The sequence below is a fragment of the Globicephala melas genome, chromosome 11 (assembly GCF_963455315.2).
Source record: "Globicephala melas chromosome 11, mGloMel1.2, whole genome shotgun sequence".
NCBI classification, from domain to species: Eukaryota; Metazoa; Chordata; class Mammalia; order Artiodactyla; family Delphinidae; genus Globicephala; species Globicephala melas.
Window position 1 is genome coordinate 26,492,084 of NC_083324.2, and position 19,530 is coordinate 26,511,613.

General features: G+C 41.3%; 2 protein-coding genes across 2 annotated transcripts in view; one reads left to right on the plus strand and one right to left on the minus strand.

Moving 5' to 3' along the window:
- Nucleotides 1-8,460, minus strand: part of SYNPR (synaptoporin) — a 291,929-nt gene extending 283,469 nt beyond the window's left edge. Inside the window, exons 1-2 of the mRNA XM_030867625.2 lie at nucleotides 8,231-8,460; nucleotides 8,050-8,115 (exon numbers count right to left, since the gene is read on the minus strand). Coding sequence (XP_030723485.1) covers nucleotides 8,050-8,115; nucleotides 8,231-8,248 — 84 coding nt within the window. The 5' untranslated portion in view covers nucleotides 8,249-8,460. The remainder of the gene's footprint in view (nucleotides 1-8,049; nucleotides 8,116-8,230) is intronic.
- Nucleotides 8,461-8,588: 128 nt separating this feature from the next.
- The window catches only part of CADPS (calcium dependent secretion activator), an 804,342-nt gene continuing 793,400 nt past the window's right edge, over nucleotides 8,589-19,530 (plus strand). The window contains exon 1 of the mRNA XM_060307918.1: nucleotides 8,589-8,734. The gene's annotated coding sequence lies outside the window, so the exon portion shown is untranslated. The remainder of the gene's footprint in view (nucleotides 8,735-19,530) is intronic.

The following is a 19,530-nucleotide window of genomic DNA, read 5'->3' on the forward strand; positions in this document are numbered from 1 at the left end:
CAACCAGTACTTACTAAGCACCTACTGCCTGGATGTTTTAGGTTTTTTATTGAAGTACAGTTGATCTATAATGTTGTGTTAATTTCTGCTGTACAGCAAAGTGATTCAGTTTTATATATATATATACATTCTTTTATTTATTTATTTATTTTTTTGCGGTACGCGGGCCTCTCACTGCTGTGGCCTCTCCCGTTGCAGAGCACAGGCCCCGGACACGCAGGCCCAGCGGCCATGGCCCATGAGCCCAGCCGCCCCGAGGCATATGGGATCCTCCCAGACTGGGGCACGAACCCGTGTCCCCTGCATCGGCAGGCGGACTGTCAACCACTGAGCCACCAGGGAAGCCCTATACATTCTTTTTTATATTCTTTTCCATTATGGTTTATCTCAGGATATTGAATATTGTCAATTGCCTGGTTCCTATGTTCAATTGCCTGGGTGTTTTGGTGGGACTTATGAATGCCCCTGGAGGTGTTCCTACCATGTGTCAAGCACTGTGTTAGATACTTAGAATGTACTGATGAACAAGACAAACAAGATCCTTGTTTTCACAGAGCCTTTAGTCTGTTTGAGGAGCTAAAATGTAAAAAAAAAAAGTCACTAAATAGTGTGCTCTGGGAGCCATCAGGAGACTGACTTCATCTGGAGGGACCTCCCTACTCAGAGAGGCCCTCCCAAAATAAGTGATGTTGGACTTCCCTGGTGGCGCAGTGGTTAAGAATCCACCTGCCGGGCTTCCCTGGTGGCGCAGTGGTTGAGAGTCCGCCCGCTGATGCAGTGGATGCGGGTTCGTGCCCCGGTCTGGGAAGAACCCACATGCCGCAGAGGGGCTGGGCCCGTGAGCCATGGCCGCTGAGCCTGCGCATCCGGAGTCTGTGCTCCGCAACGGGAGAGGCCACAACAGTGAGAGGCCCAAGTACCGCAAAAAAAAAAAAAAAAAGCAGGGGGCATGGGTTCAATCCCTGGTCCGGGAAGATCCCACATGCCACAGAGCAACTAAGCCCACGTGCCACAACTACTGAGGCTGCGCTCTAGAGCCCGCAAGCCACAACTACTGAAGCCCACGCACCTAGGGCCCGTACTCCTCAGCAAGAGAAACCACTGCAGTGAGAAGCCCGCACACCGCAATGAAGAGTAGTTCCCGCTCACCACAACTAGAGAAAGCCCACGTGCAACAAAGACCCAACGCAGCCAAAAATAAATAAATTAAAAAAAAAAAAGTCCAAAAGAAGTGATGTCTAAATTGACACCTGAAAAGAGAAGAGGAATTTGCCAGCCAAAGGGAGGTTGGTGAAAAGAGAGAGTGTGTGTTCTAAGCACAGGAAGGGGCATGTGCAAAATCCATCAGCCCAGCAAGAGACCATAACCAGGCCCCCGAAATATCTAATAAAGGTGAAATGTGTACAGAGCAAGAAACAGGCTTTTAGTGTGAGAGTGAAAAGGGTTGAGGGTGGATTTCCTCCAAGTTTTGATGATGCATCAGTTTCAACAGACAGCAGGTTCCAAAGAGATCAAAAAGACTGGGGCAAAAGCTAGAGGATGGAGAGTGGTTGAGAAGGGCTCAGCCCCGCAGGGAGCAGAGATACTTCACACCCCAGTCTTCATCAATTATCCCATGATATCCAGAGTCTCCTAGATTGGAGAAAATTGCCTCTTATCATCACCATCATCATGATCACAACTATCTTTTACTTTTGGAGGACATTTAGTAGTTTACAAAGTGTTTTACTTGCTTGTTCTTACTCAAAATTTCCAAAACTATGAGAAGGTAGGCAAGGGGTGTTGTCCCCAAAATTCAGTGAGGAAGTGAGGTTCTCACAGGATGGCTAAGCTAATAGAATGAACGAGAATAATTACAAATACAGCCAAGGTCAAAGACAGAAGGAGAAGACTCAAAGGAAAGTCATTGTGTTGTAGATATATTCCTTAGAGGCTTTTTATTATTTTTTTATATTAACATAAAACTATTTTTCCTACTTGAATCAGGAGGAAATGTGAATCCTCTGGGGAACAGAGAACTAAGGGTAATGTTTCTACTTGAGCATGAGAGCTGGGTTCTTCTCCTACTTTTATCTGGGTGATTCCCAAGAGCCAGGTGTACCTGGGTATTAGGGTGTGGTTAGTAAGCACCTTATAGTGGTTGATGCTATAAGAACCTTTGTCTACACCCTGGAGAATTCAGTTGGATACATGTAACTCTTCCAAGAATAAGCAATGTCTATGGATTATGATTTCAGAAAGATCAGGAAAACTGTCTCCCCACACCTCAGCAAAAAATTCCTTAGAACTAAGTTCCTGCAATTCTTCTTTTCCTTTAGGTTCAACACTGGCCTCTCTGGAATGTTCCTTGAATGCAATTATTCCAAGGAGCAATTCCCTAGAGAGTCACACATGCTATGGTAAAAAAAAATCCCTGGCAGCAAGGTATAAGTGGTGAGGGGCTCAAAAGAGGCACACACATAACTGTGAATATAGATTTTCTACGTCAGAACTTTGCCAAGGCTCTAACTTGCAAGAAGTTGCCATAATGTTATAAATTACTCTCCGGTAGATTTCTACTTCTTCCTTTTTCATCATTCCCAGAATCACTCAAATTGTTATCATCATTATCACCATCATCATCATCATGTCATCATCATCACCTTCACAATCATTTGCTGAGCACTTTTTATAGCCCAGGCACCATGCAAGGTGGTTTATGTGAATTAAGTCATTTATAGCAATCCTTTGAAGTAGCAACTATTGATGTTATCAGTCCCATTTTACAGATGAGAAAAAAATGATACCTAATACAGTTAAATAACTTGCCCAAGGTCACCAAGCTAGTGGAAGAATAAAATTGGGATTCAAATCCATACGCAGTATTTTAATCTTTTTTTCTGTATTCGTGGCGCAAAATACCAATGTCTTAATGAAACTCAGAAAAGCATGAAGGGACAAATCCATTAGCCCACTGGGGAGCTGCTCTTTTATGAAAAGTGTATTTATTGATTCATATTTCATTTATACATGATTTTTGTCACTTGAGAAGCTGGCAGTTATAATTAAATCCAAATTAATGTAGCTTTGAAATTATATCCCACCCTCAGTGGCAGATTGCAGCTCATAATTTAAACAAGTTGTATGTTAGAATTCCTGTGTTATTTATGCTTAGAAAAGAAGAGTTGTCTGACTCATGCACAGGTATTTTTAAAAAAATAGAAAAAAACGACCCATAAAATAAGGTTAAATTATTGGCTTTATAATCAAAATCTTTTTCTATGTATTTTAAATGAAAAGATACTGATTTTTAATTAGAACCTACTCTACCTTGGTTAATTAATAACCAACAGAAAATAAAACAATATCAAAGACAATTGTCGTCTCTTGAGTTAGTCTCTAAATATAAACACTCTTTGGCATTTTCAGAAGACGCCTGAAATACACATCAGAGTGGGTGAGATAAACACTGCAAAATCGGATAGCACCTGCCTTTTAACGTTTCTGAGGATTAGGGATAAGTTACAGCAGGTGCCTGTCGCACTGAAGGAAGCAGAAGAGTGTAGCATTTAAGAGAACACAGTTTGGAGTGAGAATGTCAAATCTTGGCTTTGCCATTTCCTACAATTTTGTCCCTGATGAGTTATAAACATCCCCTGAATTCCATGGTGAAATGGGAATGTAAGCCATACAGATTCAATACGATGATGTATGGAAAGCACTGGAATATAGTGCCTCATATGAAGGCTGCATGACAGAGGTAGCTACTGTTACTTCTCTCCTTAAGAGTTTAAAATGATAACTATATTATATTATATTTTATTATATCAAACATGCTTACTGTGTTATTATCAATAACATGATCAGAAATACTATTCATATCAAGCAAGCAGTATGACGTTTGAAAAACATAGATCAGAATTCAGATTCAGGAATGAAGATTAGAGAAGCAGGTATCTCCATTTAAATCAAGGAGCTCTATGCCTCGTACATCAGACATGCTGCATCTCTGGATAAGCTGGCCTCCTTTGGAAAGGCAGAAAGGAAAGGCAGAATGGAGATATGGAGCCCAGGGGTTGTAGCAGAAATGGTAGCAAAATGGGGGATGGAGGTCAGAGAATAAGAATTAGAGGAATCAAGCAAGTTGCCCCAGCAGTTAATTTTAGAGGGACGGAGTCTGGACCTGCCAGCCAAGCAAATATCATTTGGGGGAGCTGAAGTCCCTTTGATGCCCTTACATGTGCACCAACTCAAGTCCTGGACAATTTGGAACTGTTGGGGTCCCTACATTCCATTACACATAAATCCACAGGTGCAAATCCAGAGCCTTGTAAATAGTAGACAGAAAAAAGAATGTATTAAGAAAAATGCTTTAAAAGGAAAAAAAAAAGCAGGCCAAAATTCTACTGGCAAAGAATTGAAGTAGCAAAATAAGAATGATCAGTGGAAGGCAGGATTCTACACCAATTTAGTAAGTCTGAGAAATAAGGTAAGTTCAATTAAAAAAATTTTTTTTACCATCTCCAAATGATGGTTTAAGACATTTTTCTGGACCTATTTTATCATCAGGGAATAAACAAAACAGACCACCAGAGTCAGTGCTGTGTCCTGAATTTTGGTTTTGACCCAAAAGATAGCGGAAAGTCCCCTGACCTCATTTAAGTAGAGATTAAGGATTTGGAAGTTTTGCCTAAAGGTCTTTGAAATTGGCTAAAGCTTTTTCCCTGAAGACTTGACTTTTATACGTTTTTTAAACTTTAAATCTACTGTATACATGAGCCTTTCCTAAGCAAAGAACACATCAATAAAGTGCATTTTCCCCCCAAGGCAATAAATCTCAAAGTGGAGGATGTATTTAGAAGTAATACTGCTTCAAATGGTCAATCCATAGAAGATCATTTAAAATATAAGTTATTTTTTTTAATTACTCATTCGCACAACTGTGGACAAGTGATACGCCTGTGATTCTTCCTGAAGACCACAGCTTTCCTTCACCCTCTTCTCTCCCCACTGAATCTCAAATTACACCCTTTGGGAAAAACATCAGTTTTAACAGTTCAGAGGTATACATCTATGGTTATACAAATTACAAACACACGTGCCCACATTCACATACATAACTATATTTTCTTATTTTCTTTTTACAAAAATATTATATGCTATACATTAGTCTGAAATCTGACTGAATACATTTCCCATGCATTGATTAAAAGAAGGAAAACCGAAAACCACTTTTTTCCACATAACAATTTCATCAAATACTAAGAATGAAACTCATTCTTCTGCACTTAATAATTTTATCAAACACAGTTACCTATGCTGACTGCCAGCACAATGCATATCAATTTAACCCATCTTTTTAACGACAGTATAATATTTCACAGCATGCATGAATCATACATTAACGATTTTCCTATTAACGGACTTACTAATTGTTTCTAGTTCTTTCCTCTACAAAGGATGTTGCAGTAAATAGCCTTGAGTATAGATCTTTACATACACTTTTACTTCTACAGAATAAATACTGAAAAAGAAAAAGGATTGTAGTTCAAAGTCTTTCAAGACTACCAACTTTGAAGCTGTCGCCCCACAGAACAGGAGAAACCAGGTGTTTTAGTGCTCTGTCACGGTCAATTTACACTTTTTGCTGATCACTACTGTTTACCGAGCACCATGAAAGGCACCTGTGGGGAACACAGAGGCAAGCAGAACAAATTTCCTGCCATCCAAGAGCTAGAACTCTCTCCTCACTCTCTCCCACAGAAAACAAAGACCTCAGAGTGACTCTTCACCCATGGCATGCACAGAAGAGATATTTTCCTTTCTCCATTTTGATAAACTTTCTCAAAGCTTCTATGTCCCTGCTCTCATCTCTTGACCTTAGCTCTTTCAAAAGGTAGTGATCAACTAACTTATCTGACCTTTTAAGGTTTCACTGGTCCATTATTCAGCTTCTCTCCCACAAATGAGAGGCTAATCGCTGATTTACAAGCAAAATACCTTCTTCCTTAGAGCCTCAGAGGCCCAGAAGAGAGGAAACCAACTATACATAAATCAAAAAAATATTTTAAATGTAATAAGTTCTCTCTCCCTCTCTCTCTCTCACACACACACACCAAGAAAAAACTATAAGGCAGTGTGATAAATTCTCATGAATAAATGAATGGATAAGATGTCATGGAAGCCCAAAGAGTGGGGTGAATCATTCAGTTTGGGGTAGAGGAAAGGGGAAGAACCAAATATGAGAGAAATCTTCACTGAGGAGGTAATCTTTAAGCTGAGGTTAAAAGACAAACATTTGTTCTCAGCTTGGGCTGTGAGGGCATTCCATATAGTATTAATAAGAATAACAAGAGCCTTAAGGTAAAAAGCGCTTTGGAGTTTGGGGGGCTCCTTGTATAGCTTAGGGTGGTAGTCCTCTAACTTTAATGTGCATAAGAATTATCTGGGGAGTTTGTTTAAAATCCAGATTCCTGGGCACCCACATTCCCAATATTTTTATTTTGTGTCCAGAAATCTGCATGGAAAAAAAAATTCATCCAGGTTTACCACACTCTGAAAGATACTCATAGAGGCTGTGTGTGGGGAGTGACATGAAATAACGTTGCAACTGAAGGGGATACAAACTAATGTTTCAGGTGAGTGACAGTGTGAAACAATAAGAGATTCTGTCAGAAATGATGTCAGGCCTTTGAATTTTGTTTTGAGAGACAATGGCTTGACAATGGAGCCTTTACACTGAGCAAAAAAATCACTCTTCCACAGAGAATGTTTGTTGAATGGCTGAATGATCAAATGTGGACAGAACTCTGAGAAAGTCAACTGAAAGCTGCCCAGACTGTGACTCCTGCTTGCTTTAACCGGTGGCTGTGAGGAAAACAGTTTTAGAATAGCTATCCCCAAACCAATAGTTCAAGCCTTCCAAATGCTGTCCTGATGTTATGTGTGGTTGATATATTAGTGCATTTTTATGCAGGTTTACAAACAAGGCAAATGTGATTACCCTGTAGATCATCCACGTAAGCATGTACCACAGTTTGTGTTGCCAAAGCTGGATACTGGGCCTTGGAGCTAAGATCTGGGAGGACAGAACACGCTCTTACATAACTTCCCAGCTAGTCGGTGGTAGGGCCTGTGATTAATGCTACATGACGGGCTCTGAACTTTCTGTTCAGATAGGTTCGCTTGCCTTTCAGAGCTCCTAGCAAGAGAACGTGTGACCCGCAGATTTCACTCTGAATAACCATCATGCAAGCATTGACACTAACATGGCTCTGTGGTCCCCTGGGTAACTGTTTCTGCGCCTCACTCCTCTGCCAACAGATAAGTTGCCCTAGGACTATCAAGTTGTTTGTTAAGGGGACCGAAGAGAAGAGTACTATAACTTCCTAAAGCCCCGTCGCTGAAGCAAGCTCCACAGAGAAGGCTGGGAGGTTCTAGAAGAAATCAGAAAAGCCCTCGAGAGCAGCCAGGGTAGAGAAACTCTGAGATGGGAAGAAGGAGTCCCGCTCTCGACGGCAGTATCTTTCACAGCCTCGAAGCTTCTCTCTCCCTGGAGCTCCGGCTGCGGAGCGCGGATCACAGCGCTTCCAAGCATCCCGGGCGGGGCGGAGAGCTGCCCCAGTGCTCACCAACTTTCCCAGCTTGGCAAAGCCCTCCCCGCTCGCTACTCTGCTCAGCCCCGGTCCCTCCTCTCACGCCCTCACCCCCGCAATAATCCAGGTGAGCAGCCAGAGCCCAGCGGCAGCTCCCCCATCTGTTCCCCTCCCGGTCTCCCCAGGAGGCTTCTTTCCCCAGCCCCTGAGCGTGTGCAAGCGCCTCGGTGACATGAGACATGACACCTCGTCTAAGCGCCTGCAAAAACTCGTCCACGTTCCCGCCTCCAAGCCGGGACCCTACATCCTATCCCCGCCATCCCGGAATGGCACCTGGGGAGTGGGGAGGATTGAAGGAAGCGGCTTTTGCATTCCAGGCTTGGAGCAGAACCGAGCAGACAGCATCGCACCCGACCTCTCCTCACCTACTGGTTCGCCGCCTTGGTCCCCTCCCCGCACACACACCGCTACTCACCAATTCCAGGGCTCGCAGGAAGGCAAGGGGCTCCTTCAGCACCCGGAAGGTGCCTGCCGAGGCCAGCTGTGGACCAAGGAGGCAAGAGAGAGAAAGAGACAGCGTGAGGAAGGGTCTGGAGACGCAGCATCCGGAGCCCGGGGGTCCCGCGGCATCACCCGCGCTGCCCAGTCGGTCCTACCTGGCTCACGGGGTCCATAGCTCGCCTCGCTCGCTCTTCTCAACCAGTGGTGCCTTTGAAAATGAAGTTTGAGGGCCACTACCGTCCTCGTCCTCAGAGCCAGAAGCCCCCTTTCCGAAAGAGCCGGAGGAGCTAGGCCGGGGAGTGCTGGGTGCCGGGCGCGGGCTCGCGGACGCTGGGTTCTCGAAGCCTGCGCGCGGCTGAGGTGAGCACAGGCGGCGAGAGTGGGAGGGGCGGGTGGGGAGGCGGAGCTGCGGTGGAGGCGGGAGACCGGGACGGCGCTGGAGCCCGCCCAGCGGCCCGGGGGAGGCTGCAATTGGCCAGCTGCGAGGTCCGGAAGGGAGGACGAGGAGGTGGGCGAGGCCCAACTGCGACCTTGGGAGCGGCGCTGCCGCTCGCGCCCGGTTCCCTGAGGCTCCAGGGCAACTTTGGGGCTGTAGGTTTGGGGAAAGCAGGCCGGCACCCTCAGGAAGACGGTCCCCTGCCTGAGGACGGGGTTTCCAGGTAAGAGAGAGAGGCAGCCCACACCTTACATGGGGAGGTGTGTGCGTTCTGGTGACTTCTGAACACCAGAGAAAGACTGCTGACTCGGTCATTCCTCTCAGCCTTCATGGAACGTTCTCCATGTGACCAAGCAGTGCCAGGTGCTGGGATACATCAAGGAACAGGCTAAACACTGCCCGTTACCTCAGGGGTAAGCAGAGGGTCAGGCCAGGGGGAAGGGAGCTAGAAGGGGGAGAGGGGAAACGAATAAGTCATGAAAATATGGGACAGTGTGCCAGGCAGGTAATCCCATGGCCACTGTGTGAGGTCAGGAGAGAATTATAATGTCCATTTTTTAAAGTAGGAAAAACAAATAGACTTCGCGAGGCTGAATTAGCCAAGCTAACATAGCTCATGAGGGGCTAAACAGGGATTGGAATTCAAGTTCCTTCAAAACTCATGCTGTTTCTAGTGGGATACTTTGCCTAGGATACAACCCTCGAATGAAGCTCCCCCAGTCCGTCATAAATAGGCCTGAGTGCATCCCCACCTCAACTCATACTCTTTCTCCCTTAGTCTGCTAAGCTTGCCAAAACTAGTAAACAACAACAAGACAATTGAGTTCTTTCTATGAATCAGAAATTGTGTTAAGGGTTTTATAAACATTACTTCATTAAATATTCACAAAACCCCCATGGGTTAGTAGTAGTGTTATTCTCATTTTAGGGATGACGGAATTGAGGGCCATGGAAGGGGAGTGCAGAGAATGAAGCCAGAGTTGAATTCAAAATAATCAGAAAAGAAGGAGGAGTCATCTTCAGCACGCTTAGCCATTCCACCTTGTAGCTGATATGTCCCCTTCCTTCTCACTCCCTTTGGACTGGACCCATGTATGAAGTGGTCTCCCAGCAACACAGATAGCCCATCTGTTTACTAATAAGATTTGCCAAAAAGGTCTGGAGTTGGGGGATGGGGGGAAGAGGAGGAGGGAGAGTAATTAATATTCAGGAGTTGGGGAGAAAGATGCAAATGAATAGTTTAGAGTCTGAGAAGGGGAGGCAGCGGGCCAAAACTGGGTAAGAAAGAGTGTCCCAATGTAGATGCCCCCTGCCCGTGGGTTTTGTTGGAGAAAAACTAGAAAGTTAGTGAGTCAGAACTCCAGAGGGCTAGTTGCACCATCTGCAGCCAGCCAGTTTTGTTCCTACTGCTCTTCCTACATGCAGATAGAGTCTAAAACAATTAGAAACAAGTTGTTTCAAAAATAAGCCATTATGCAACTACAAATACTTACTGTGTGTCCTGCAATTTTTGTATATGATTTTGTGTGTGAGGTTATCTAACGTCCTAAAGACCTCATGTTTTTAAAAATCTGTCAAAGGGAGCCAACAACATTAATTTAGCTGGTTGTTATGAGGACTCGATGAGGTTTTGTAGATAACGTATCTTGGGCAGAGTCTGGTACATCATAATCTCTCCGTGTGTATTAGTTGAATTTCTGACTGCTAACACTTCTACAGAAGCAAAGGTGAAGACTCAGAGGCCCACATTAGAGGCGTGGTCGATTGTGGCACCGTCTTGTCACTCTCTGCAGTGCCCCTCCGCTATATATCCTTGCCCCTTTGAACTCAGGAGTTGCAGTGTTACTTGCTTTGGTCAGTGGTTGTGGGCAGAAGTGATGAATGCATTTCTGAGCGGAAGTTTTAAGAACTTCTTCATGATTTGCCATCTTGTTAATTTCCTTCTGCTATGATGAATACAATGTACAATATTACACAGAGGCTGCACTCACAGCCTGGATCTTGGCATAAGACTGATGTAGTGTAGAGCTGCAACTGGACCTTGATGGATGCGGAGCTGAGCAAGAAATTAAGTTGTAGCTGTAAGCAACTGAGATGTTAAAGTCTTTTTTTTACTACAATGCAGCATAACCTAGGCTGATTGATACAAGTGTTCACACAGCTAGTAAGTAGCTGAACCAAGATTCCACCCTGTGTGACTTCATTGTCCTTGAATCCTTCCTCTTTCCATTATTGTCAACTAGCTTATGCGGTGTAACACCTCCTGCATATGTTTAATAATGATGATAATTATCATAATAGCTTATATCAATTCAGTTCTCGCTACATGCCAGCCACTGTGCTAGGTACTTTAAATACATCATTTAAGCATCACCGCCATCCCCTCTTTTATGGATAGTATATCCAGGTTAGAAAGGCTAAGTGATGTGCCTAAGATCATCTAAACATTTGTATCTCTTTAGACAGAGAGATTGATTTATTTAAAATACCACCCACTTGCATTTCATTTGAGCTGAGAACTTGGCGAGGATGAAGTGTGATGACTGAGCCTATTCCCCCAGGCCTGTCTTCACACCCAACATTCCTCCTTGCTAATACGGTGGCAAATTTTCCAAGTCCTCTAAACACCACGTGAAGGGAGCCAGAACTGTGGCAAATGGCAATGTAGTCGCTTAGACAACAATTGCACATTGTCAGAGGATGCTTCTCACGTTCCAGAAATGTATGAGCTGTCAACAGCTGCGTCACCAAAATAACCCAGAGTTCCATATCCCATTTGCAATGTTAAATACTTTGTAGACATTGGGGCTAGAACCTCTGTATTCGGACCTGGAAATAACATTAGGTTCCTTTAAGAACTGGGTTGGGAGAAGTAGGAGGGATGATAAAACACTGCCACAATATTACTCTCAGTGACTGAGGGTGACCCCTTCTCTTCTGCCCCATGATGACGAAAGATAATTTCCCTCTTACAATAACAAATCTCTCGAAGTGATTCAATAATCCTGTTAACATTGGTGGAGAGTAAATGATCCATTTTAGTGCCCTGTATTGATTATGTAAATCAAATAGCTTCCAAATTCTTCATTCGTGTTCAGCCAGGAACTTATAGTTTGGAAGATTTCCTTTGACATGTCAAGGCAATACATTCACTTGCTGCAGTGGTTTCAATAAAGGGCAATGTGGACCCTTCCCTCCCCCAAAAGACATTTGGCAATAATTGGAGACATATGAGGTTGTCACAGCTGGGAGGGGTGGGTTGGTGCTACTGACACCTACTGGCATGTAGAGGGTAGAGGCCAACGATGTTGTTCAACATCCTACAATGCAGAAGACAGCTGCCCACAACAAAGAATCAAATGGAAAATGTCAGTAGTTGCCAAGGTTGGGAAACCTTGACTTATGCATTCGACAAGTAAGGACTGCCTGCTAATATGGGTTAGTATTGCTCTGTAAACTATAAACAGCTTGACAAAATTCCTGAATTCACAGGTCTTACCTTGTAGTGGGATATACCATAAGCCCAATTTGTTCAAGCTCCAATATTTGATGAGAAGAAAATAAACAAAATTCAAAAAACCATTTTGAATCTCAAAGAGGGTTAATCCTGAATCAAAACTACCAAAAACCAAAGTACCAACCTGCTGTAGACAGACTTGAGTTATTCAGGCAAATTAAATCTCATTCTCAGGGAATAACATACCTGGGTTTAATCTTGCTATATCTCTTGTGGCAAAAAGGAAAAAGTAATTTAAAATTTTATCCATAGCAACTTAATACAGGAGGAAATACTACCCACACATTATGATATTTAAAGTACTGGAAGTACGTAATGAGTGAAAGTCATTCAAAATATTACATATTTCACCCTCTGCTCATACTACTAACCTTATATTTCCAAATCTTTTCTTAACTAGTGAGGGTGAAAGCAAAAGCCAGTAGCGTGTTTGTGTAATATTTATTTGTGTGTTTGGTTTGCATGGGGTCACTGGTACACAGGACAGGAGATGGTGTGGAAGTATTTTCAAGATCTCTAATTTTACAATAAAGATAGCATTATCTCTCCACCCCATGATCGGGTAAAGCCATCTTTACTTACCTATGTTTCAGTCTTAAATGGCTTCAATAACATGTAAGGATGTGTGTTTTTTGTTTGGCTTAAAACTTCGTCACAAAATAAGATTCCATAGGCTTCCTATGGAATTTTTAGCATTCAAGTAGTATCATACTTAATTAACTATCAGAACTGATATAAAATTTCAAGGGTGGTTGGCCAGGGTGAACTCACATCATAAAATGCTTTTGCTATTTCTACTTCCATCTTTGTTTTAAACAAAAGTTATCTGTGTCAGTATGACCAAGCTTTAATACCTGCCCATTAGAGGACCAAAACTCATGTCAGAGGACTTATCATTGCCTGCAGGGAATAATGGTAACAGTAATCATAATAATGACTCTTGAAATGTGTTAAGTAGTTGCTGGACAGAATGCTAAGCACCCCTATAGGCATACCTCATTTAATATCCTCATCAACCATATACGTATGTACTGCTGTTTCTTGTTCAGACAAGAAAACACAGGCTCAAAGAAATTTAAAAATCTCAGCTAATCTTTTATGGATAGTAAACAGCAGAGTCATGATTTTTCTCCCACCCTCATAACTTTCCAAGAAGAAGAGGATATGCATTTTCCATTGCAAATCTGAAAAAGTCACAAGCTTTAGGCAAAAATATTTTTCTTGCTGAAACATAAACAAAATTCCTCTGCAGAAAGAAAGTAAAGATGGGCACCATAGTCTATTACTACTTTTATGACTACTACTACTGTTATTCCATGAACACAAGTAGAAAAATACCCTCCCCTCTCAAAGGCTCAATCATTCTAATTATTTTTGTCATTCATCATTAGCTGTATTTTCCAAAATGCTCATCATTTTTGATGTTCTCCTTGGATCACTCCCTCATTTTCATAGACTCATGGATCACAACAGCATTGAGTTAATCTCACACCACTCACTGCAATTTTTTTTTTTTTTTGCGGTACGCGGGCCTCTCACTGTTGTGGCCTCTCCCGTTGCGGAGCACAAGCTCCGGACGTGCAGGCTCAGCGGCCATGGCTCACGGGCCCAGCCGCTCCGCGGCATGTGGGATCTTCCCGGCCCGGGGCACGAACCCGTGTCCCCTGCATTGGCAGGCGGACTCTCAACCACTGCGCCACCGGGGAAGCCCTCACTGCAGTTTTTGAATGAGGTAAATTCTTCTTCCCCAGGCAAGAGTCCAGCATAAAAGGTGATGACACAAGTTCTGGAATCAGATTCACTGAGTTCATCATATGCTGGCTTGATCACTTCCTAGGTGTGTGATCTTGAACAAGTAAGTCCCTTAAACTCTTGTCACTCAGTTTCCTTATCTGTAAAATGGGGTTAATAATTATACCACCCACATCACTTTGTAAGAAAGAATAAAGGAGTTACAAGTTAAGCACTCAGAAGAATCTAATACAGAAAGTTACTAAAAGGCCAAGAAATATGACCTACCTCAGTGGTAAGGAGATGGTCTATGATATTTGCACCCCAAGTAGTTATCACACAACCACTACTTATAATAAACACTTTAGAAAAATCATTTGTTTTCTTCTATTTCCCTTCTTCTTTTCATAATTCATATTTCTTTTCCCCCAAAATACTTCTCTTTTTGGTTGGTAAGAATATTGAGTCATTCAAAACATTTTTAGGAGGGAGGCTTCCTGATACACCTAAAAAAAAAACAGTTCAATATGAAAGTTTTTTTATTTCTTTAATGTTTATAACTAGAGCTTTGGCAGGGATTTTTATAATTTTCTTAAAAAATAGTTTTACTTGGCAGTGTTTGCAATCTCTAATAATTTTATTCTTGTTTTAAGAAACATTTATATATAAAAAACTTACAGATGATGAAGATAGAAAAGATCAGATCGATTCTCTCATATCTTTAATAAAAGTATGTAATCCAAATTGTATTGCATCCTTTTAATTTTAATAAATTCTCCAGATGGTCTTTAGACCTTGTGTTGCAGTATGACAAAATGGCTTTTGCATCTGCTCTGAACGAGGCAAAAGAAAACCTTACCCTGTACAGTGATTCTAAGAACACATTTACTTATTCCTTCCTAATCTAAACCTTTAAGTAAAAAAAAAATTAAGTCAAATATGAAACATTAGAAAATTGGCTCCTTTGGTCCTTCATGGTCATATTCTCTGCTGGCCTGGGTTCTTTCACAGGGCATGACAGCTGTGTGAGGACCCTGCTGGAGCCACTCACATGGAGAGAAGCACAAATCCAGAACCTAAAATTAGGTTTTACTAAATTATATTGCACTGCACTGTACACCTGCTTGGCAAATAATACCCAGAAGAAAGGTACAATTACACAGGCTCTTTGCCAGAAATAGAAGACAGGTTTAAAAAAAAATACTAAAAAAGAGAGAAGGAAGGAAGAGAAGAAAAAAAGAAGGAAGAAAAAAAGGAAGAGAGAAAGAGGGAGATGAGACAGAAAATGAAAGAATCCTGTCCCCAAACCATGGTCAGCAGTTATCATCAACAGCATCCCTGGAAGTTACTTCTATTGAGAGTTTGCTATGTGCCAGGCACTATGATAAGCTCCTTATAACACTATGAGTTAGTTATTATCCATATTTCACAAATAATAAAACTGAAGCATCGACAGATGAATTGCTTGCCCAAGTTCATACAACTAAATGGAAGTGAAGCCAAGTTTGAAGCCAGTAATTCTTGAGAGTTTGAACTTATTTTAATACCTTCTAATTATCCAGAGTCTAAAATATGCATCTCTCAGACCACAACTGGAAACTGGAGATATTGATGAGCCTTTTATTTCGTTACCAACCCCAATTACCTAATTAAATATTACAGAGATGATCACCTACATTCTCAACTGTTTCTAAATTGTGGTAAAGAACACATGGATATCCAGCCTCCCCAACACCTTTTGTTGAAGAGATTATCCTTTCCCGATTATGTAATCTTGGCAATCTTGTCGAAGATCTGTTAAATGTAAAATGCCTGTGTTTATTTCTGGGTTCTCGATTTTGTTCCATTGGTCTACGTCTGTCTTTATGTGGGTACCAACTATTTTAATTGCTGTAACTTTATAATGTATTTTGAAATCAGGAAGCGTGACACCTTCAGATTTGTTCTTCTTTCTAAAGATTGTTTTGGTTATTTAAGGTCTTTGTGATTCCATATGAATTTAGAAATTTTTTTCTGTTTCCGTGAAAAATGCACTTGGGACTTAAATAGGAATTGCGTTGATTGTAGATTGATTGCTTTGGGTGCTATGGACGTTTTTAACCTTATTAAGGATTCTAATCCATGAACACAGATGTCTTTCTGTTTATTTATGCCTTTGATTTCTTTCATCAGTGTTTATAATTTTCACTGTAAAAGTCTTTTACCTCCTTGGTTAAGTTTATTCTTATACATTCCACGTTCTCAATCTTTATATGCTTTTTAGTTTCAGTCTTCTGAGTAATGATTTTTGGAACATCATTTGTTCTCAAGAAAAGCACTGTTCTCATTTATTTTTCAAGATATCCAAAGGATATCTTGTTTTACCTTAGTGTTATAGGACGTTAAATGCTAATGAGGTGACATGAACATGCTTGATTAAAAAAATAAATTGAGCTATTAATTCATGAAAAGACATGGAGGAACCTTAAATGTATGTTTAAACATTGGAAGCCAATCTGAAAAGGCTACATACTGTATGATTCCAGCTATATGACATTCTGGAAAAGGCAAAACTATGGAGACAGGAAAAACAAGAGTGGTTTCCAGAGGTTAGGGTGGAGGGAGGGATGAATAGGTGGCACACAGAGGATTTTTAAGGCGCTGAAGATACTCTGAATGATACCATAATGATGGATACATGTCATACATTTTTCCAATCCCATATAATATGCAACACCAAGATTGACCATATTGTAAACTATGGACATTGGGTGATTATGTTGTATCAGTATAGCTTCATCAATTGTGAAAATTATACCACTCAGGTAGTGGAAGTTGATAACAGGGGAGGCTATGCTCATGGGGGTGGGGAGCAGGGGGTATATGAGAAATCGCTGTGCCTTCTGCTCAATTTTGCTGGGAACCTAAAACTGCTCTAAAAAATAATTTAATTTTAAAATATGATAGATCTAGCAATTACAGGTTGATGTCTTGAAGTTAAAAAAAAAAATGTTAATCACTACTTAGTGCTGTTATTTCTCTAGCCAAGGACCTATTATGCCCAATGGTAGAATAAGAAATGGAGCATGTTTATGAAAGTCTTCATTTAATAAAATGAGTGTTGGATTACTTTTTCCTTAGCATGGTTTAAATTAACCAAGAGAAAAATGTAATTGTCTCTGATGGCTTTTATCTCGCTGTATAAAGATTAATTGAAGGTAATGTTTTTTGATTTAATGTGTAAGTTGCACGTGTTTGTGCATATGGAGAGTTTATGGAGAGAAATACAAGCACATTAACACTTCTGGCAGCCTTTCTTCTCTTTATTTTACAGATATTTTAAGAGTAATACATATAAAATTTCAAATAATATAGAACTACTTAAGGTAGAAATCCCTCTTTTCTACCTGCTACTTCCATTGCCCAGAAGAATATACAATCTCCTGTATAGAGATATATGTGCATGTGTGTGTATATATAAGTGCATATATTAGATATATATACATAAAATATATGAATATATTTGCATATATTATGCATGTATATATGTATATATCCCCCAAATATAATATACATACATTATTATATACTTCAAATAGTATATATGCTATATTTTACAGAAATGAGATAATACCATATAGATTATTACATGGCCTACATTTTTCACTTTACATTTTATCATGGTGGGATCTTAGTTCCCCGACCAGGGATCGAACCCACGTCCCCTGCATTGGACCACCAGGGAAGTCCCAGGCTTTCCATATTTTAAAAGCAGTTGTGTGAATACTCATTTCAACTTGAACCCTCACACCTACCTTTCCATGGTCAAGCATTTGTGAGGAAAATTTGTCATTAGTTAGTTTCTGTATTCATAAGCACATCATATCTTTATATTATTAGGAAAATAGAATTTATGCTTATATTATAATTGGTATAATATATATTGGGGATACTTAAATATATAAATGGGTTCTTAGTCATTTATTATTTTTTATAAATTTATTTCTTTTTATTTTTGGCTGTGTTGGGTCTTTGTTGCTGTGTGCGGGCTTCTCACTGTCGTGGCTTCTCTTGTTGCAGAGCATGGGCTCTAGGTGCGCGGGCTTCAGTAGTTGTGGCTGGCGGGGTCAGTAGTTGTGGCTTGCAGGCTCTAGAGTGCAGGCTCCGTAGTTGTGGTGCACAGGCTTAGTTGCTCTGTGGCATGTGGGATCCTCCCAGGCCAGGGATTGAACCTGCGTCCCCTGCATTGACAGGCAGATTCTTAACCACTGTGCCACCAGGGAAGCCCTAGATTCTTAGTCATTTATTATCACTAAAGTTATTTAAAAAATCTTTTTCACAAATATTTCATATAAGTAAAATTACCTAGAAATTGAAGATTGACACAGTGAAGACATTACAAAAAATGGTATATTTGGGAGACTCACTTTGAATGCTAAACAACTCCATTCAACTCCCCATATGAAAACAGGTTTGATATTAAGTTCTCTAAATTTTCAAAATATTCCATATTTTCCATGAATATTTTTATATAAACAGAAACAATCACAATCAAACACATGCCTTGTATGTATCAAGAATGGACTGATTGATGTGATCAACGATCTACAACATGAAGTGGGGATTTGCTCAGCCCCCAGTCTTTCTGCTGTCTGGATGTCGTGTTATTATTGACTGGCACCTTCCTCTCTTTAAAGGCTCTTTGGGGGCTCTTTTGCTTCACTTATGACTTGGCATGTAAAGTCACGTGTTAAATTCTGTGCTCATTTTGTCTGTTTGTTTGCATGAAGAATGATTATTCCATGATGTGAAATAATGAATATTCAAGTGACAGGAAATCTGAATTTGTGAAACCATTTCTGAAATTCTTAACCGTACCAGAATATTTTTGCTGAAATGGATGATACTGAACAAATTGCCAGGTTTTGTTTTGGTTTGTTTCCCTTCCCTTGATCCTCTTAAAATGTATTTGATGGAGGCGGGGAAGGTCCCTGAGGCCCCTGAAACAAACCTCAGGCATGACTGGATTGCTCTCTTAACAAAATGTTAGATGGTCATTTAAAATAGTCTTGATTCTGAAATGTAGACTTCCCATTCCCATATAATCATCAAAATGGCAAAACTGAGTAGAAGTTTACTGTTCTCCGATGCCCCAGCCAGGACCTAATGCAGGTAAGAAGCATACACATGGTGGAGGATGGTGTGGTTTGCTTCTTCTTCCTTTTTCTGGCCCTTCCTCTTCCCCTTGTTAACATCTTTCTGACAAAAACAAACAGAGGTCAGTGGAGCAGGAAAGCTCTTAGTTAACTGACATTGTTATAAATTGCTTTATTCTCTTTCAGCCTGAAAGATTTTCTCTTCTTCAAAATGACACTCCCAACTCCTGTTAGGGACCACTCACCTGGCCCCCCCTTAAGCTGAGGCATGTGCCCCTACCTTAGCTGGTCATGTCCTCCTTCTGCAGCTGCTTAGGAACCTGGCAGTCCCTTCAGGCACCCTTTTGTTGGGGTCCTATCGACAGTCCAGGAAAGCCCTATGACAGTGCTCTTAAATGCGGCCCAGGATTGGTCCACGGGAAAAACATATGAATCCTTTTTCCCAACAAACGTTGAGAGAGCATGTCCCCCACAGTTTCCACCACTGGCTTTGACTTCCCCACCATACCTAACCCAGGTTATTTGTCAGATGGGAGCCAGACATCAGCTTACTATTTCCAACTGCCAGGGACACCCATTGAGCCCCAATTTTCAATGAGCTCAGTGCACTTCTGTAGGGTCGCCTGTTCTTCAAGC